The following is a 21,938-nucleotide window of genomic DNA, read 5'->3' on the forward strand; positions in this document are numbered from 1 at the left end:
TAATTTTAGTTTCAAAAAAAGTATCAAAAGCATGTCAGAATTTAAATACCTGCTGAAAAGTTGCATTGCAAAACACTGCATGGAGTTGGGGATAGGAAGGAGGTTAAACACTGCGAACTGTTAAGTACAGCTCTCATCTTTGGTGAGCTCAGACTGTACCATTAATTTAATACTGAAAATTCAAAGTAATCATTTAACTAAAATGACCACATGAAAAAAGTGCTGAACCCAGCATTTTGGCTGAAGTGGTTAAAATGCCAGGATATAGAGGTGGACTGAGTTTCCTGGAAACAAAGTTTATGAGACAAGCAGACACGGGTTGTTGGCAACTCAGCTTTGTAAACTACTTCTTATGATGCACGGTGAAACACTCACCTCTTTAATAACTGCACTTTCCTACTGGCAAGCTGAGGGAGGGGGACAGGAAGCCATTACCAAGTGTGAGGTGAGGTTGAAAGGGTTCTGCTGAAGAACCCATGGTGTCATTTGTTCACTGTATTCTCCACTTTCAAACAAGGAGAGCAGACTTAAGGAGCTAAACTATGATCAAGGTACCACTTTTGTTAGTGGAGACCCAAATAATAAAGTAGAGTGCTGAGATTTCGAGGCTACAGTAGGTGCCTCCCGCCACCTCTCCCACTAAATTAAAGTTATCTGAATCCCAGGGAAGGAGCAACTTGACTTACTCATCTAGTCATTGATGGAGAAGTTGGAACAAAGACCTACCTGGGACCAGGAGAGACAATTCCTTCCTAATCTGCTTATTGCAATGGAGAGCAAAGAGCAAGGAAGGTCCATCCTGCCTGAATCAAGTGATCCAAGAAGCAAAGGAGAAGAAAGAAAGATACGGTCATGTTGTTTTTTTCAATGCAGTGACTGTTACCACATTAACCCTGCGCAACAGAGAAGAGAGGCCAAATGACTACCAGACTCTGACCAATCAGACAAGTTACTCCTCTTCCCAAGGGAAGGAGTAAAGGATAAAAGAGAGGCAGAAGCATGCCCTTGAGAGGGAGGAAGAGTGGCAGAAATTTCTGATTCTGTGCATATGTGGTATGTGGTGGGTGAGGATAGGGTTTCTCTTCAGACACCCTGGCTGACATTGTGAAGATATTATCATAACATGAAATACACTGGAAGAAGCGTAGAAAGATGCCAGGATACCAAAAGATGCTGGAGAAACGTTGTGCATAAGGTTACATTAGTCCCATGACCTCAAGGCTCTAGGTGTTCCCAAGGACCCCACTTTGGAGATGAAAAATAAGTTCTATCTCCTTTTTGGATTCACAAAAAACTCAAGGGGAAAGTGACCTACAAGCAAAGGCAAGGAGGAAAGGCACACAACCCAATGGGCTGAGACAAATGCAAACTGGAGTCATTACAACATCTTTCTCTCTAAGCCGAACTTCCCTCCCATTAACATCACTCCCAGTAGTCTGTGGTCTCCTAAGACAAAGACTCTGGAGCCTTAGCTCCAGAGAGGGACAGAGCTAGAGGGAACCTCAGGGGCCACATCAAATTCAGGTCTTTCATTTTATAAATGTTAAACTCAAGCCCAGAAAGGTTCAATGACTTGCCTGAGTTTATATAACTAAGTAGCAGCAGAGCGAGGCTTGGAAGCCAGCGCTCTTGATTTAGCTCTATCTTTCTCTTTTATTTCTCAAATACAGCCACTCACTAAGTCCTCTCCAGCCCCCAAACCCACGTTTCCCCCACCTATTCTTTTCTCCCCACTGCTACTGTTCTAATCCAAGCCTAGAATCCTAGAACTTCAAGATCTTTCATGTGAATCACAGCAACGATATTCTCATCTTGTGGACCTTCAGGACTCTTCTCTCGATCTGACGTCACTTCTCACTTGCCTCAAAAGTGATCCCCTGCTCACTGGGCTGGGTTGCACCGTTTTGCCCCTGCTCTTTTCCCCTTGCCAGCACGTCCCATGCAGGGGCTGCTCTTTAGCCCTGGTCTTAGAATGAAGGAGAAGGAAGCAGAGCTAAAGCTGGTCCCCAGTGGACATGCAGTATGTGAGAGAAGTAAGTGTTTGCTGTTGTTGCTGTCACTGAGATTTCAGGGGCACTTACGGACCCCATGCAGCTAGAACAGTGCCTTGCTCAAAGAAGGCACTCAGAAGGTTTTTTTTTTTTAACTGAATGAATGAATGAATGATCTCACTAATCCTCACAGTAATCTTATTTTAGACACTATTATCATCTTCATATTGCAGATGAGAAAAGCAAGGCCTAAGGAATTTAAATAGCAGGGCTAAGGTTATATAGCTAGTAGGTGATGAGGCTGGATTTCAGACCCAGAACCTCTGACCCCAAAGCCCATATTCTTTAACCAGTGCATCACACTAATTCTGAGAACTCTTAAAACTGCTGGAGGGCTTCCCTGGTGGCTCAGTGGTTGAGAGTCCGCCTGCCGATGCAGGGGACACGGGTTCGTGCCCCGGTCCGGGAAGATCCCACGTGCCGTGGAGCGGCTGGGCCCGTGAGCCATGGCCGCTGAGCCTGCGCGTCCGGAGCCTGCGCTCTGCAACAGGAGAGGCCACAACAGTGAGAGGCCCGCGTACCGCAAAAAACAAAAAACAAACAAACAAACAAACAAACTTCTGGAGTCTAAAATACACATTCAGTTTTTAATTACGTATTACCTTAAAGCTGTCTGATTATTTCATATATTTTATCATGCCTTGATATCCACAGGGAACTGATTCTAGGGTGCCCCTCAGATACCAGAATCCACGATGTGCAAGTCCTTTATTTATATATAATGGGGTAGGACACACGTATCATCTTCTGACTATCCTCTGCCATTTCCCCCTGGTTGCAGGCAAAGATTCCCACCTAAAGACTTCTTTACTGACTGATGGTGGTTGATTCAGGACAAGAGCTCACCCTTCTTACTTCCAGTTCTCAGGGACTCAGAAGGCTGGCTTGAGCACTCCTCACCTTGACTCAAGAGCTCCAGAGGCAAAGACTGAATTTTAAACAACTTTCAGGTCTGATGGAGATGTAACTTTTGAAGGAGTGGATCACTTCCTTCTTCCCAGATGTCAGCCTATCACTCAAAGGCAGGGAGGAAGGAAGAGAAATGCCTTCTAGAAAGATTGTTTGAAGAGAAGAAAGAGGAAAACAGGCCTCAGTTAGAAAAGCAAGAGTCAGCACAGAAACTCTGTTTATCTTGGGAACTATCTCAGGATGATACATTTGAGTTCGCGCCCTGCTCTTCCAGACGGCAAGCAGCCTGCACTACTGCTGGCCAGACAGGTCGCTGTTCTCCAACCTCATCATGGACAAGGCACACAAGGCTGCAGCTGAGAGGGTGGCCACTGACATGAAAGCACCTCTGCAGCCCATCGCTTGCCAAGGACAGGGAAAGAGCACTGCCCAAATCTCTGCACAGTCCTGAGTGCACAGTTTGCTCCATCCAAAGCTCTCACTGCTGTAGCCCTACCCTTCTCAGAAGGCTCAAACAGAGCAGACAGGGCATGTGTGTAGCTTTAAGTGAAAAGAACAAAGAAACTAGCCTGGAATACTTAGATTAAAACCCTTCTTTAGAGCAGGTGTACATGGGTGAACTTTTATATTTATTTACTAAATTATCTATCTATCTACCTACCTACCTACCTCAGTGTAAGCCTACAGTGGTGATCTGAGAAGACAGTAGAGAGAGTTGGCTAAGAATACAGACTCTACAGCCAGATGGCTTTGGTTCAAACCCTGGTGCTCTATCATTTACTGGCTACGTGACCTTGGGCAAATTATTTGGTCTTTCTATGTTTAATTTTCCTCATCTGGAAAATGGGGATAGTAACAGCCTCTACCCCTATGGGGCTATTATAAGGATTAAATGAACTCATGACACGTAACACTCTTAGAAAAGTGCCTGGCACACAGTAAGACCTCAATCAGTGTTTGCTATTATGGCCATGGTCATTATTATCTAAAGAAGAGCCAAGGATTCATGAGTCCTTGTCAGTCATTTTCCAAGTCTGGAACACAGCAAAGTACTGCTCATGTATATAGTTATCAAATAGTGTAATAGACTTGCTATGCCTACTACTGAGATAAAGAAAAATCAAGTACAGATGCTGCCATTCAGAAACTCACAGGCTGTTGGTGGATAACAAAGGCAGATTCACAAGTAACAGCTGCAGGTAAATGACCTGCACAAGGTGACAGACTGAGAATATAATCAAGTGAATCTAAGGTTTTCCTATTCCAAATCAGGGTTCTCTCTACGACTTTGAAAACAGGTTTTGCATAGCTATTTGTTTATTCAAAAATTAACTGAGTCCCTATAATGTTCTAGGCACTGACAGTACAGTGGTGAAAAAGACAAAGCTTTTACCCTCATAACATTTATTTTCTAGTGGGGAAGAAAGAAAATAATAAGTTAAAAACATAATACATTTTCATGCAGTAACAAGTATATGCAGAAAACCAAAGCAGGTAAGGAAGGAATGAAGGTCTGAAGAGGCAACATTTCAGCAGAGGCCTAGATAATGTGAGAGAATGAGCCATGTGAAGATCTGGGGATAAGCACCAGGTGGAAGGGAGCCCAAGCACGAAGGCCCTGAAGTAGGAAGGAATGTGACCTCTGTCTGAAGGAGAGTAAGAAAGCTGCATAGCTGGAGTGAGCAGTGGGGTGAGCAGCAGATGTGAGCATGGTGGGAATCTCATCTTGTGTGACTTTATAGGTCCTCTTCCCTCCAGGTTACTCTAAAGCAAGTTCCAGACATGATATAATTCATACTGGAGCATTCTAAATAGAATAATTACATGACTTCCTTTGTATCCTAAAAGATCATTCTAGTGCATCTGTGTGAATAATGGAATGGAGGGGTTACAGGGAGAGGAAGGATGAGTAACAGCGGCAATGAGGGAACGACAGTAGAATTCTTGGAGGGAAATTATGTGGCCCGGACCAGTATAGTGAGGGAGTGGAGGTGAGAAGTCCTTGGATTTGATGTATAGTTGAGGGTAAATCTGACAAAATTTGCTGATTAATTGGATTTGGAATGTGAAGAAAAGAGAGATATTGAGTATGACTCTTAGGTTATTGGCCTGAGACAAGATGATGCCATTTATTGAGAAGGAGAAGTCAAGGTCAGAAGCATGCTGGAGAGGGAGGAGAACGAGTTATGTTTTGAACAAAAGCAGCTATGAGAGCAAAGGCACAGGATGTATAACAAGAAGGCATCACTCCAAGTCCTGACTCTTGCCACTCCTAGCTCTAGCTGGGCCACCTTGGACAGGTCACTCACTCTCATTCAATTTCCTCATCTATGTAACATGGGGAGAGCAAAACCACCTCTCAGGTTTGTTCGAATAAGGAAATGAGATGCTGTGTACACCCTGTAAAGTGTAAAGGTGCTGAATCAAGGGTAATCTTGTTTCCTTTGTTATTGCTGATAAGTATTTGTTTAAATGACTCATACATGAACCTCAGGTTACAAACACAATTATGTCTTAACAAATAACACTATGAAAAGACAACTTTATATCATCCAGCTCTGTTTTGCTTGTTTAATGCTTGTACTTTCAAAGGGTATAGAGCATCATTTACATTTCTTATTTGCATATCTTACTATCATTCACATAGGCTATCACATTTGATCCTTAATATAGACAGAGTGGGTGCTATGGCCCCTAGATGACTGATGAGAAAACTGAGGGACAGAGAAGTACTATCAAAGGCCTGACATCCTAGTCTTATTGCCTTCCTCTCTTGGTCTGTAAGTCAGAATACTGCGATCCTGGTGTATAATCCACTTGGCATCAGGGCCTGGTCATATCAGGGAAATTTCTGACACATAGAATGCTGAGCACCTCCATGACCACTGGTAAAAAAAACAAACACAACTACTCAGATGCAGCATTTAACAGTTTGCAAAATACTTTTATATATATTTTTTCTTAGTTCCCCCAACCTGTGGTAGGCATATGAGAGCTATTAGATGTAAGAGGCACTATCATGTAACAGAAGGATACGCCCACTTTATACACTGACTTAAAAGAGGAAAAATGACATTGTTCTGTATTGCTTTGTATTTAGTAATGTTCCTCGTCACTGTTTGTTTCAGTCATTCATTCAACCAATATTTGAGGGTCTACTCCATACTAGGCAATATGCTGTGTGCTTGGTATACACTGGAACTAAAACTTTTTTATTGTTAAAAAGTGACACGAATTATGTTATTAAGATGAAAAGAACAAAAAACTTATTTATGATGGATATTTTATTTTTGAATGGAATCACAGACATCCAAGTTTCATTTTCATGTCAATTAAAAAAAATATATCCCAGTGGCCCTCTCTAGACTTTCTTTTGCCAGGCATGTGTACCAGTTTCGATTATTTGTACCTCTGATAGCTACACTCCCATTTGTATTAGACATAAATTACATCAATAACAGTAGAGAAATGGTTCAGAAGACCTAGTTTTTTGGAGTACAACAAGATTTCAATCTAAGAGATGTGGACTCTTACTATATATTGCCTTACATTTCTTATACTCTCTTTCTAGACGGCAAATCATCAGCAGTAGGTCTCAACATCTAGTGGACGATGAGCCACATCCAATTGAGGAACACTGTTTCTAAAGGATATTTATGTGATAGGGGTTAAAAGATCCTTATGGTCAATAAGTTTGGAAATGCTGGGTTAAACAAAGTAAATAAGTCTCATTATCACAGGACTGCTCGAAGACTTTATTATACCATGGTACTTGTGGAACTCCAAGAGGTGGGTAAATAAGCAGCATTTGCCAAACTTATTGGACCATGGAACCCTAGTTTAAAAGACTAAGTCAACAACTCAATCAGTGTTCAGTCTAATGTACGTGGGAAGGCTCTGCACTGGGGGATTTCCATTTACAACTGCACATGATATGCATCTTTTTAGTAGGGTGCTGATTCTTTAAGCTTAGGGAGAGTAGAGCAGACACAGAACAGATGTATGGCCCTGAAATGTGGAGGAGAGACCAATCACTATATAGTAAGCACCGAGAAAAAAGGGACCGTTTTTGGTTTTGATTTCTATGATAGTTGCAACACCTAGCGCTGCCTGGCACATAGCAGACATTGGATATAATTTGTTAAATAAATGGCTAAATGGAATGAAACCTACAGAAATGAAAGGAGCTTATGTCAATTTCAGAATGAGTGGCTACATTGTTTTTTTGTCTTCAATGATTTTGATTTCCATATCTAGACTCCTAGTCAGTGCTTAATTTATTTTCTTAGAACAAAAGACTGAGAATTATTCCAACCGCCTTTTGCATCATGACCCTGCACTAATCTAATAAGAGAAAGGTTACATTGCTCTTTGTAGATGAACAGCACATTAATGAGATCTTCTTGAAATGATCCCACTTCCATTATGCAGACAAATTACATTTTCCAGCATGATTATTGTGTCAGTTGAGCTCCCAAATTTTGATATTAATTGTTTCACTTGCAAAGGCAACATCAACTTATTAGTTTGTCAGACCTCTGGAAAAATCAAGGGGAAGCTCATAGTTTTAAGTAGTGATTATCAACCTGTACTTCTCCTGCATTCTATCTTTTACACATTTTCCCACTAGTCAGAAGGACTAGGCAAGTTTTATTCCCTGTATTAGGTTTTAACAGAAGAAGTAATGGGTCTCTTTAAAATGTGTTTTTAAATTACATACCACTTACATTTCTCAATCCTTACTTGAGACTCTAGACTATAAGCTCTTTGAGGGCATGAACCTTGAATGTTTTGTGGAAAACTGTATTCTAAGCACCAAAGACAATGCCTGGAACAAAGTAGGTGATCTGTAAATATTGGTGAATGAGCACCATGCTTCTCCTTTCACTGAGACTCGCTGTTTTAAAGGAAAATCTTCCTCCTTCTCCCTCTCTCTTACCCCGCTTCTTTCCCCCCTCTCTCTCCCCTGCCAACTCTTTCTTTGTCTCTCATACACACACGTGTACATTACACATACACTCTGGAATACAGGGAGGTCTTGCTATATACACTACAGCATTTTTCCCATGAATAATACATAAAACATGGAAGTTTGGCGAAAATATATCATTAGAGGAGTTTTGGACAGTCACCTTGCATTGTGTAATGTCATCTCCTATTCCAAGCCTTAACATGCCCTGAGCCACAGAACAAGTTAGGAAGAAATCCTGACTCACACTTGTTCATCTGGTCAGAGCTTGAGACACAGGGCTAATCTGTGAACTATGAGTCTGACAGATCTCAAACACATGATAGGACATTCTCCAATACTGCTTATCTAGTAATTTTTATTTTGTAGCTTACATTTATTCTACTAGAAAAAATATTATTTTCCTTTTTATTGTAAACTGTTTAATCTACTTAAGTCTGATTTTATTCTAGATTGGGATCACGACTTCCCCATAGAGTAGTAGAGGTTTTATTTGAAGAACACAAATCAATAGGATAATAGGACTCAGTATATTGACTTAGTAGCTCTGTGACCTTGGGCAAAGTGCTGAACATGTCTAAGTCTGATATGAGAATAATAACAGCACTGTCCTCCTAGGTTGCTGTAAGGCTTAAATGAGATAGATGATCCACGTGGAATGCTTAGCTTACGTTCACTATTGCAGTCTCTGAGGGGTTGATAGACTAATAGCCGTGATGATCAAGGACCTAAACAAGTTCATCACCTCTGTAAGTCTTTTTAATTTTCTTTCTAATATGCCACTCTCCCCTCATTCCATCCACAGAAGTAGAAACTCACAATGGGTAGGCCTTGTGGGTCCTGTTTTACCTCCAAGCGTGAATTCTTCCTGCAGAGTTTGGATAGTATTTCTGGATTGCTTCTGGCTGGGTAATGTCATTTAGGGTAGTCATTTATCTGGTCCCCTGTATTTCTTTTTACAGTGTATGTAACTTCCTCTCTCTTTATTTGGTTCCTTAAAGAGTCTTGATTGGCTGGGGACTCGGCCCTTCATTTTCATTTATCAAAAATTCCTAACCAGAGGGGATGAGTGCTGAATTCTAGGGTCATGCTGGGCTGAGTATCTGTGCCTGGCCTTTTTATCTATGCAGCTGGCTGGTAATTGCTAAGTTTTCCCTTCTGAAACAATTATCCCCCCATTTCTCTCCCCACCTCCACCCCACCCCCAGTTAATTATCAGTTCTAGAATTAAACTGTTTGCCTCTCCTGCTGTTGTCATGACAACAGTTGGCCTGCACCTGCCACTGGGTGAACAGTGGCTCTTTCAGAAGAGGTGATGGCAGTTGCCCGCTCCACAAAAGCCAGGGAGCAAACTAATGTTTACCTGTCTGGGGAGAGAAGTTCCTATTCATTCCACCTTAGGCATTTTCCTGGCAAGTTCCACCTCAACTTCTGTCTCATACAAACTGCTTGCTGGCACTCAATAAAGAAAATGAAAAAAATTTTTCTGATAAAAATGCCAAATCCCTGTTGGCTTGTCACAATTCCATTAACTTTACTTATTCCCAGCCAAGATGTTGGAAGATGTGAATCTTCCATCTCCTGAGAAAGGCAGGATAGTGTGGTGGTTGAAGGCACGGAAGTTTAAGCCTGACATCTGGGTTCTAATCCTGGCTGACTTACTTTCTAACTGTGTGACCATGGCTTAGTCACTTAACTTCTTATAATATCAATTTCCTCACCTGTAAAAAGAAGATGAGAATAACTATATTTAACAGTTTTTTTAAGCTTTGAAATAATATACGTAGGTCTAGCTCCTATTTTAAGTTTGACACATAAGCAGGTATCACTATTAGAGCTGTTTAGCTGCTAACCCTGAACAACCCTGAAAGTCAGGGCAAAGTTGGCAGCTTGGTCAGTTTTAACTGGTTCTTGTCTGAGTGGCAAGCCCTGCGAGATGGGATAAAACTGCACACACTGCCCCACAGCATCTGGACCAAGATGCATCTGGCAGCCAGGGACAGCCGAGAAATGCTTCTTTGCCTACCTTCTCTGTAATTGTCAGCCCCTCCCTCTCTGTACAGTTTTTCTCAGGCTCAATCTCACTTTCCTTTCAATAGAATTGATAGAACCAGAGGGGAAGGAGACATGTACTCACCAAGGAAACAAAATGCTTTTCTGTTTTACAACCACATTACAACCTACAGGGAACAACTGGTAGTGGTGCTAAGGAGTGGGGGAATGAGGCACTTATGTAAGAGAGTGTTTTTCTTCCCTAAAACGTCTGCTTGTGGCAGACCCTATGACCCTATAACCACTCATAGGTAGGTCCTAAGTCCAAACAGGACAGGCACAGGAATATTGGTCCTTGGCAAAGACCTCACCATTTAGGGTACCCCAGTTTTATCACAGCCTTTGGACACCTTTCTCAATGTTCTGGAACTACCTTCTTGCAGTTCTAATTTTAAAGAAACCTGCACTCAATGACTCTAAACTTCATACCGTCTTGAAAAGAAAAAAGAAAAAACCTAAAACAAAACAAAAAAACACACCCGCTTCTGCTCCCAGCATCTGGTACAGACACGTGCTGTGGGTTTCCGGGTAAAGAGGTGAATGCAGTTCAGCCACATGGAACTTACAAAAAAAGGAAGGCTCCTTGGAAGTTATTGGGGAAATGGAACTATTCACCTCTTGCCTGCCTCTCACTGACAGAAAGTGAGAAGATGCTAGAGACCAGCAGGTTTCTCCTAAAATGAAAAACACACCACTAACAACATTTTGCTGTGGCTGCCACAGGTGAGGGAGGGCATAACCAATGACATCAAATTTAGTTATTCTTAAGACATAGACTGGAGTTTTTTGACGTCCTAAAATCTATTATGCTTACTCCCAGTCCAAAATGGCTATGAAGATAGACCAGGAAGAAGAGAACTAGGCTCCAACCAGACTCTTCAGCACCAGATCTAACTCAGGGACAAATGTGACATCAATTTAATTCTTCGACTAGTTTCTAAGAAACATCTGTAGCCTTAAATCTACTTGGAAAATGTTGGTGCTTTGGTATTCCTTATCTCCATCAATTTAGAAGGAACTGGGTATCTACTCTCTAAATTTGATTTAAGTTAGAGGAAGGCTGGAGCTGTCAAAACAAGGTAAAAATAAGATAAAAATCAAACAATTTCCTTTTATAATTACTTTATCTCAGTTGTTTGTTTTTCCATATAAAAGAAGAAACCCAAAAGGAGAATACTTTTAATGCTTCATAAAATACTTGTCCTTTAAGTATAGTAAAATGTGCTACTTGATGGAGAAACTGAGGCACAGAGAAAGCAAACAATTTACACATAACTCATGAGATGTGACTACCGGAAGAGATCCATACGATTCAAAAGTCCATCCATTTCTTCTATGAATAGGACCATGCTGTAGTCAAGCGGTAAAGCCTAACAGGAAACGGTACAAACCTTTTGGTGCCCCAAGTGGCACACAAGACCCTGTACAAGGGAGACTCAGCCACCCTTGTCTCATCCCCGGCCAACAGTCCAGTCATGTAGCCCCTCAGCATTCCCCATATAGCACATGCGTTTTCATTCCTCTGAGCCTTTAGAAATGCTGATCTCTGTGCTTGTATGGCCTTCCTACCCTTTCCATCTGCAAAACCCTACCCCTACACCCATCCTTCAAAGTCCAGCACAAATGCTATCTTTTCTGATTCTCTATTCTGAGTTAGTTGTATCCTATTCTACATCCAACGTATTTATTATAGAGAATCATTATACTGTACTGGTTAAGAGCCCACATTCTCAAGTCAGCCTACTTGAATTTGAATACTGGCTCTACCACTTTTTAGCTGAGTGACCTCGTTAGTAGATGTATAACCTCTCTGCAACTCAGTTTTCTCATTTGGCTGAGAAATGAAGATAATGTATTAGCCACTTGTTAGGACTGTTGTGAGAAATAAAAAATGTTTAAAATACTTCGTGGTACATGGTTGGCAATCAATAAATGCTTCCTTATAGTAATTTATAATTATAATAATTATTATTATATTGCACTTAAACGTGAAATTTAAATTGTTTACTTAGTTCTCATTTGAACTAGACTTTGAGATCTTTAAATGCAGGGACAAAGTCTTTTTCATTTTCATATTTCTGAGGCCTAGCATGGGGCCTGGCAACACAGCAGACGATTGAAAATGAATGAAAAAATTCCTCTGCAATTTTTCTTGCTGAAGAGATTAGGAAACAGAGCTCCTAGAGGTGAATGTTATCCTGATAAGCTCTGAGGTCAAAGACATAAACAAGGTTAGCCTGTCAAGCATCATAACTAAATACTGGATGGCAAACAAAGGTTGATTAGCATAAAACCATACCATGAAAAGTGACATCCAGGTCTCTTCCCACTGGGCCTTTTTTCTTAGCATTATGAAGCCAGAAAAGGCAGGCAGATGTATGTCAGAATACAGGCTGCTCCTAGCTGGCATTTCCACTGTGAGGCAGATGAAATAAACTAGAGGTACCTCAGGTGAATTTTCCAGCTGTGAATGGATTCTCTGGTTATAGGCCAATATGCACAAAATAAAATAAAGTTGTGACTCTCACAGGTAAATATCTGAAAATCAATTACTTTCAGAAGAAGGCTTGCTTTTATTATAGATAGGCAGTACAATGCATAGCATGGCTTCATCCTTCATCTGGGTGAGTAGATGATAAATAATTCATATCAGCAGAGGAAAACAAAGTCAGCTCAGGCTCCATAAGAGGGAAACGTGACAGCTAAGAGACTCTCTGTACTGAAGACCAACTTAGATGTTGGAACCCCATTTTTGGATAATACACAGCCCTGACAGTTCCACTCCATGTCACATGTATCAGAGACATTTTCTTTGGCTTCCAGCTAGGTCTTCTGAAATGGAGATAATGTAAAAACAAAACCATAAATTTGCAATCGGAGGACAAAAGAAACCTAAGCGTATCACTGACTTAGTCCCCTCTTATCTCTACAAACTAAGTCATCAGGAAGAGAAATGTCACATCTAAGAACATACATATGATTGTTATTTTAGAGGGGGGAAAAAGAGTACCTAGTATATAGCCCCAAGAAAATGTTTAAAGAAACAAAATTGAGAAATGTACAAAAAAATCTACCAAATTACAGAACGTATAAGCAGATTCTTTTCATTTCATATTTAATATATGACTGTATTCGTCCACATAACTATATCCAAAAAAACTGGGTGCAGAGTGGGGGAAAGAAAGGCTAGTATTTACAGGGAAGTAAAAACAGACTACAAAGAAGCAAGGAGGTTAAAGGACTTGCCCAAGGTCACACCGTCGGTCCCAGGTAAACCAAGGACAGAAGGTAGGTCTGCTGACTCTCCTTGAGCTCCTATTCCTTCAGAACTCACTGCCCATTTGATCAGAGAATCAGCATGGGTCAGATTCACACTGATCTCAGCAGGAGCTTTTGGCCTGAATAAGAGCCAGCTCTGAAGATGAAAAGTTCTACCAAAATCTTAAGTATGGCTGTTACTGTTAAAAAGCCCCTTTCCTCTTAGTTAAAAAAAAATTCACAGAAAATCTCCATCGCAAATCAAAATTTAAAACTGACCTTGCTCCTCTGTCCTCTGAACACAAGAGTTTAAGGGTCCTCCCCTCTCTGACTTCCCTCCACTACACAACAGCTCTAAGGCAGCAGAGCCCACTGCCGCCGCCTCTCTGTGAACATACATAACTTCTCAGCAGGCTCCGGCAGGAGCACAGAAGGAGCCAACCTGTGAGGGTGCAAACACAACATCTCCCATAATAGCACAGAGGAGACAGAAAATCGCTGCCAAAAGTGTAAACTGCTTTTTTTTTGCTTGGAAAAAAAGAATCACTCTGGGCTTCAAAGACACCCTCTTCAAAGGTGACTCTACAGTGGTTTATATCCATGTTCCACATATTAGGACTTTTGTTCCTCCATACGCTCCAAGAAACCTTGTCATCTGTATGACTGTATCATGGGTGTGAAGAGTAACTACTGGATGGAGGGGCAACAGGCAGCTAATTCTGCAGGGTCAAAGGAAGGCTTGGTTGGTTACCTGTTCCCCCGGGAGTCTAAAAGCACCCCTTTTGCTGCTGACCCTTAGGGGACACTGTGTGAGGATGAGATGAATATCTCCTTATAATGACAGAGGCTAAGGAGAGGAGAGGTAGCTTGCAGCAAACAGACGCCATATCATTTCAATGTCAAAGCCAGTAAGAACTCCTAGGTGAGAGGAACAAGACCAAAGTGATGCGCTGACAAGTGGGCGTGAATCCTCTTACCTTTCATTCAGGGTCACAGAGAGAAGTGTGCTGGCCTCTCAGAGACAGGTGGCTGAGGGCATGAGCTCTGAAGCCAGACTAGATTCAAGTCCTAGCTCTGTTTCTACTAGCTGTGTGATCTAGGGCAAGTTAATCTTTCTGGGCATTCATTTCCTCATTTTACAAGTGGAATAATAACTACATCATAAGCTTTACATGAGGGTTAAAAGAGAATATATATAAAACACTGTACACAGTAAAACTTAAACAGTAGCTTTGCTTATTATTGTTGTTAATTACAGGACAAATACACAATAAAGTTCAGAACAAGGCACAGACATGACCCAAAGCACAAATACCTGGCCACCTCACGTCAAACAGCTTGGGAAGTCAAAACTGAAAAGAAAAAAGAAAGCAGGAAGACTCTAGCTGGTAGAATGGAGAAAAATATAGATCTATTCTAGACAAATAATTTTCAAAAGGACAGGAATTTTCCTTTGTTCTGACCACCATGGAGAGCGGTTGGAATTCAATTCTCCCTGGACTTCTGTGCAGACAGCAGGGAAGTGGCTGTGTGGAAAGAATACTAGCAAAGGAGACACAGGCATGAAAATCCAAGCAGACCTGGAACACAGGGTTTCCAGATTCATTTCTCTTCCATCCCCTGTGCAGGCAGACCCACACTCCTGTCTTCCTTACACATCAAACTCTCATTTAACACTGTCAGCGATACAAAAAGACTTTGGAACAAAACTCTGGCTTACTGAGACAGTAAAGTGTATATCAGAAATGAGAGAAATTTCAGATCAAAGGCAATTCTGCCCTGAAGTGTTCATTGGAATAAACTGAGCCAAATGGTAGTTCAGCACAAACTGAATGGAACCAACAAGTATGAATTTAAAGGGTAAAAGGAAAATTTGACTCATCTTTCCTCTTTCTGCCAGATTGGAACACGATTTTTTTTCAAGTGCTCATTTTACCAATAAAGTCCCAGTCCAAGAGAATCCCTACTGACACCCATAGCAGCCTGGCTCGAGGGAGACAGCGTGGCATCTTGGTTGCTAGTAAAGAAACTCTATACTTCACCACAGTCTTGTCAAAATGACAAGAAGGAATCTGCAATTAAACTCTGAAGCCAGAATCTCACACTGAATAGTATCTTTGAAGGGAGTTAATCTCTTCATAAGGTCCCTGTATTCTTCTAATCACCATGACTCTGGCATGTGGCCATAAAGACAAGATGAGCGTGTCCATCCTTATCAGGCTCTCCCAAGATGGAAATGCCATTTCTATCCTGTGGAGTCTGCTCGCTACATCTGCTAAGGTGTCTTCTTTATACTGGTCTTGTTTGAACTCTCTTTCTGAGGAAGAAAAGGTCTAGGGCTCTGCTTGGTCTGGATTTTAAGGAGCTAGAGCTAGTTTTGAGAAAAGAGGCGGAGTGCCAAGGAGATAATTTAAAGAGTTTATCTAAACCAAAGGTCTGTGTAAAATGGTGAGAACTTGGTCAATAGCTAGAGAAGATGTTGATATAAGCTCCCATCACTAGCCTAATCTAATTAGTCTCCCAGGCTCTGACCTACCTCCAATTCATTTTCCATTCTGCAGGCAGAGGAGACTTCCCAAATGCAAATCTACTCAGGTTAATCCATGTTTTAAGTTATTTAATGCCCTCCCACACTCTGCAGAAGAGAGCTCAGATACGTGAAGGAGGCCTGTAAGGCCCTCAGTGATCTGGACTCTGCTTTCTTTCCTCCACTCTTCTCTTGTCTGGAGCTATTACACAAGTTGTTTCCTATCCCTACAACAGCACTATCTCTGCTTCTCCTTCGTCTGCCTTCTCATCCTTCAGACCTCCGTTCACACATAACCTTTTCTGGTGAGCCTCCCTTCCTAAAGCAGCCTAAACTTCACTTAATCATAGTACTTCCCCCGAAGTAGAAGTGCCCAGTTATATGCTTGTCTCTCCTACTAGACTTAGGATCCACAAGGCAGGGACCATGTCTGTCTTAATTTTCATTATATGCCCAGTATATAGCACAGGGCCTATACACTGGGTCATGAGAAAGGGAGGAAGGGAGGAAAGAAATGAACCACAACATAAAGGGAGCCTGTTCCTGAGAATGGCTGGAGGATGGAATTTAAAGGGATTCCCTGAAGCTCTGCAGGTTTAAAGCGGGACGCCTGTAGCTTTAGCCACAGAGGACAAGGAACAAGATCTAGGCTGAGAACTATAGTTCTCAAGGGAAGGAAGCAGCAGGAGATGAAGATGTGGAATAACATATGACACTAAGAGAGAGGCTCAGGATGTGGGGAGGGAGAAGGAAAAAGAAGAAACTGTATTTGTTGATTTGTAAATAAAACCAAAGAAGGGCCAAATCCTGGCTCCAGTAAGGTAACCTTGGGCAACTCATTTAGCTTCTTTCAATGAGAAGCTTGAATTAGATAAGTGATTTTCAAACTGAGTTCTCAGGAACCCTAGGTTTCTGCAGCAGCCCCTCACGGTCTATTGCAAGGAAGAGAGAAGTTTCACCAGTAGATGTGGCCCCCAACTTTAACCAAACAAAAAAATGTTTTGCATACATTGGAGTTCTACTTAAAGCCCATTTGAAAAAAAAGGTGTTTCTACTAAAGCTAAAGTTTGAATAGCTGTGGTCTGGATGAACGTTCTGATACCTCCCAGACTTAACAGTCCTGGATCCTACATGACAGAGGGGACCCAACTGGACACTGCAGTTTACTTTGTACAAATGCCCCTTGATTGTGTTCACAGCATAGCTATTGCATTTCCTAGAGCCTGTTCTCACTGCCTGAGCAGAAAGACAGCAAAGGTAAGTAAACTAAAGTCCAGGTTCACTGCAAGCCTGAGGCAATGATAAAATGCACTTTTAAATTTCATGTGGTGAAACAGAAGCACAAAGAAACATTTTTTTTTTTTCCTAAACAAAGTTTTGTATACCTATGACCTCAGATTCACTGTATAGGTGTCTTGAGTCAGACCCAAGGATGTTACAGGTCAGAAATAAAGAATATTGGAACCAGAGTCCATTAAAAGAAAAAAAAAAAGCAATCCAATTCCAATCAAGAAAGAACAATGCAAAAGTTTATCTATTCAGTCCACCTGATACCTAATTACCATTCAAATATAGTACCTACTTGTCTCAACAAGGTATTCTGAATGTGTTACAGAATAAAGCAAAGTTACTGTCATTACATACTTTAAAGCCTATCTTTATCTGAAGGTTACAGACAGGAAATGGCATAGATGTGGAGGGAGATGGGAATCTTACAAAATAAGATCTTCAAAGCCCTGGCTTAAGACGGAGATCTCTTTTCTGTGCTGTTCCTTGGCTGGTCATATTTCACGGGGCATTAAAAGGCCACAAATGTCACTCTACTTCAATTCTGAGAACAGACAAACAACAATAATGTGATCTTACCTGGGTCCTTCCTCATCGCCCTGAAAGAAAGAGAAAGAAACAGCATAAGAAATCAGGATCAGTAGAGATTGATTTAGATTTCTTTCTTTTCCCTCTTCCCTCCCAATCTGAAAGCAAGGCTTGTACATTTATTGTAACAGAGACAAGCCAGTAGACATCTAAGGGCTAAGACAAGGGCTAATATAACCCTATGTTCAAACCGCCCAGCAGAGATCAACTAATAATTTGCCCTTGTAAGCAGAGAAGTGAATGCTTAGACCTAGGAGGCCTAAATAATAGCCTTGCCTTTTCATTTGTATGGCTGGCAGTATTTAGTTCTGAGCAAACTGACAGCCCAAAATAGCAGCAGGTCTCAAGCAAAAGCTGACCAGCTCCAAAAGCATCAAGCTGTTTCCCTCAAAGACTCACCTCTGCCTTGGCCTAGCATTTTTTTTCTCCAAACATGAACGCAGAAAAACTCTAATGTAGAGCACACTATGATGCAAAAGGCTCCGAACTGGGACTCAGGAAATTGGAATTCTACTCCAAGCTCTATTATTTATTAGCTATGTGCTCTTGGGCAAGCTGATTAATTAATTAATCTGGACCTTGGACTTCTCCTTTGTAAAAGGACAGTTCTGGCATTTGATGATCCACATCATTCTTCAGCCAAACAATGACTTTTTTCTTTTTCTCATTCACTCTTTACAAAAACAATGTGTGAGGGCAATTTTACCAGGTACTGTATTCTGTGAGCCTAACTTTATCAGTGATCACAGCAGATTTCTTTGAGCCTCTTTTTGTGACCAAACCAGATTTTTCAAATGACACTCAAGCTTTTTCCAAGGGACCTCACTCATCCTTTTGGTGACAGAGTATCTTTTACATCCTCCTCTTTAGTCATTCAGGATTGGTTTCAATAGACTGTATCTCCTAGTTGGAGATAACTCCCCAGACAACTTATTTGATTGATGGATGGACTGATTGGCTGATTCTATAGGTAAGGTATAAAGGAGAATGAGCTCTGGAGTCAGACACTGGATTCAAATCTTGACTCCATTACTGCTTGCTGTGTTACCCCGGTCAAATTATTTTGCCTCTCTTAACTATAATTTTTTAATTTGTAAAATAGGGGTAAAAACTGTCCCTATAACACAGGATGAATATGAGGATTAAGTGAAATAATGTGTACAAATGTCAAGCACAGTGCCTAAGATACAGAATGCACTTAATAAAGGTTATTATCAATATCACTAACAATTCAGTATGATTCATTAAGAAGCTATTACATGCGGGTGCTGAGGGTAAAAGATAAAAAACCCATAATGATCTATCCTTCTAGGAGCTCCCATTCCGGAGCAGGGGAAACAGATAGAAAATAAACTATGACTATATGTCTTAAGGGTGCTACCAAGAAGTGATAAACACTGCCTCTCCTGGAGAAGGGGGAGAAGGCTTTACAGAGAAGGTGACATATATAATGTCACTTGAGGGATAAGCAGGATTTTCCCAGGCCGACAACAGAAGATAAATGGGAAGAGCACTGGAGTAGCAAGAGCAAAGGCACAGCAGTTTAAAAAAATGTAGGTTTAAGGAATTTTGAGTTCTGTGAATCTAGAGTATGGGGATGTATACATGTGTGTCTTGGGCAGGGGATGTGGAGGTGGCAGTGGTGTGGGGCTGAGGGGCTGGGAATGCAACAGAGGTAAAGGGAGATTGCCAGGGCACAGGCCTATAAAGGACACTGGCAGTCAAGGTGATTTGTAACAGATTATATTCAGTACACCGGAGGTTGGATAAAAAAGGCATTTTTAGCAGACTATTAAGAATTTGCAGTATTGGTAAGGGTGCTAATCATCTAATGAAAGAGAAGTGGGGCAAGTAGTGGAAGGAGGGTATAGTGGTGGTGGAAACCTCTGCGGTTTACTTGACTGGCATGTCTTATGGGAACTATAATCCAGTGAGAAAAATTCATATAATTTAAATTTAATATGAGTTAAATTAACTATCAATGACATAATTAAACCTCAACACAATTTTTAAATTATCTTTGGATTTTAAAACACAATTATCTAGGAGAACTGTATGGAAAAAAGTATCCGAACCTTCTTCCATGATTTACAGCAAGTCCTCACAATCACATATCTTGGTACCATGGTTAAGAGACAGGCTTTCTGAGTTAGAGAAACATGGCTTCAAATTCTGGTTCGTCAATTCCAACAGTTAAGCTTTTGGCAATTTACTTAACTTTCCCAAGGTTCAGTTTCCTCATCTACCCATGGAAATCCTAATTCTTACCTCACAGGGTGGCTATATGGATTAAAATAAGTGAGAAAATATGTATAAAACATTAAGCAAGTATCTTAAGTGTTCAACAAATGGTGGTCATTACTGTACTTCCCTGAAATGTTAATTAATAACACTTCTGGGGAGAGTGGGGAAAACCAGAGAAGATGGAACACAAGACTTTGCTTTACATTCATCCATTTCTGCTGCTTACAGGTAAGTGGTTATTTTCAAAAACAATAATCACTATCACAAAGCATGGGGAAAACCAGGGTGAGAGTTTCACTTATGAAGAAATGAATGAAAGAATATACACACATATAATTATAAGGTAATTTTGAACAGGTCAACAGACATTCAGAGGATTGCTAATCTTGCTTGTAAAAGGTGTGCCCATACTCTCCTCACTACCTGAAATGCACATCCCTATTCTGAGATCCTAGTTAATTCCCATCCATCCTTTAAGGTCAAGCCTCACTCGGAAAATTTTCCTGACAGATTGAGTGGAGTAACCCTACTCTGTCCTCCACATCTGTATAGGTCACATTTCTGGGCTAGTTCTTAAAGCAGAAAACTGACAATGACAGCACCATGCAGTGTCTCCCTCTTTGGATTTCAGCTCCTTGAGAATAGAAACTGTATATTGTTCATCTCTTTATTCTCTACACCTAGCACAGCACAAGGCATATAGTAAATAATTATTCAAGAGAGGATAGAAGAGAGGGCAAGATATAAATAGGATTTAAGATTAATTTCTACCCCCATTACGAGTAAATTCTGATTTCAGAGAGTATTAGAACTGAAAGTCTGTTAAACAACAACTTCCATTTCAATGACTTATTAGATTAAGCAATGCTCCCAAATCCCTCTGTAAAATATCCTAAGTGTTCTTGGCTGTTAGGGTACACTCTATCTAGTAAAACCTTCCAATTCTACTTCCACCAGTGAAAATGTATGTTCACCAAGAATCAAACAAGTTTGCTTCTAAGCCTGCTTATATCAATTGAACTTGTAATTATGTGACATGTTTTACTGAATAACAAAAAATGAGTGCAAGAGATAACTGTTGCTCCATCAGTTGTTGCTTCCATGAAAATTAAGTTGAATGCTTCCAAAGCAGTCAATAAAGATGAATTACTTAACAATTGCTGTCAATTTTGGTGTGGGTGAGACACATGCAAAATATTAGAAAATATAAAGTATAAAAGTCTAACACCTCACACTGGTCAGAATGACCATCATTAAAAAGTCTACAAATAATAAATGGTGAAGAGGGTGTGGAGAAAAGGGAATCCTCCTACATTGTTGGTGGGGATATAAATTGGTGCAGCCACTATGGAGAACAGTATGGAGGTTCCCTAAAAAACTAAAAATAGAGTTACTATATGACCCAACAAACCCACTCCTGGGCATACACCCAGAAAAGATGAAAATATTAATTCAAAAAGATATATGCACTCCAATGTTCAGAGCAACACTATTTACAATAGCCAAGACATGGAAGCAACCTAAGTGTCCATCAACAGATAAATGGATAAAGAAGATGTGGTATACACACACACACACACACACACACACACACACACACAATGGAGTATCAGTCAGCCATAAAAAGAATGAAATAATGCCATTTGCAGCAATATGGATGGACTTAGAGATTATCATACTAAGTGAAGTAAGTCAGACAGAGAAAGCCAAATATCATATGATATCATTTATATGTGGAACCTAAAAAAATGATACAAATGAACTTATTTACAGAACAGAAACGAACTCACAGACAGAGAAAACAAACTTATGGTTACTAAAGGGGAAAGGGGTGGGGAGGGATAAATTAGGAGTTTGGGATTAACAGATATACACTACTATATATAAAATAAACAAGGACTGACTGTAGAGCTCAGGGAACTATATTCAATACCTTGTAATACCTGTAACGGAAAAGAATCTGAAAAAGAATATAACTGAATCACTTCGCTATACATCTGAAACTACCACAACACTGTAAATCAACTATACTTCAATTTTTAAAATGGCATTT

The 21,938-nt window shown here is 40.7% G+C and overlaps 1 protein-coding gene across 4 annotated transcripts in view; it reads right to left on the reverse strand.

The window, feature by feature from the left end:
- The window catches only part of TRIM44 (tripartite motif containing 44), a 119,923-nt gene that overhangs the window by 38,447 nt on the left and 59,538 nt on the right, over positions 1–21,938 (reverse strand). For 2 of the 4 annotated variants that reach the window (XM_060103226.1, XM_060103230.1), the window contains exon 4: positions 17,633–17,652. The exons of 1 other annotated variant lie outside the window; for it this stretch is intronic. In XM_060103226.1, coding sequence (XP_059959209.1) covers positions 17,633–17,652 — 20 coding nt within the window. Of the gene's footprint in view, positions 1–5,524; positions 5,846–17,632; positions 17,653–21,938 lie in introns of those variants that run through there. One more of the 4 variants, XM_060103225.1, reaches the window with a different exon arrangement.

This window comes from Mesoplodon densirostris, chromosome 7 (genome assembly GCF_025265405.1).
Source record: "Mesoplodon densirostris isolate mMesDen1 chromosome 7, mMesDen1 primary haplotype, whole genome shotgun sequence".
Lineage (NCBI taxonomy): Eukaryota > Metazoa > Chordata > Mammalia > Artiodactyla > Ziphiidae > Mesoplodon > Mesoplodon densirostris.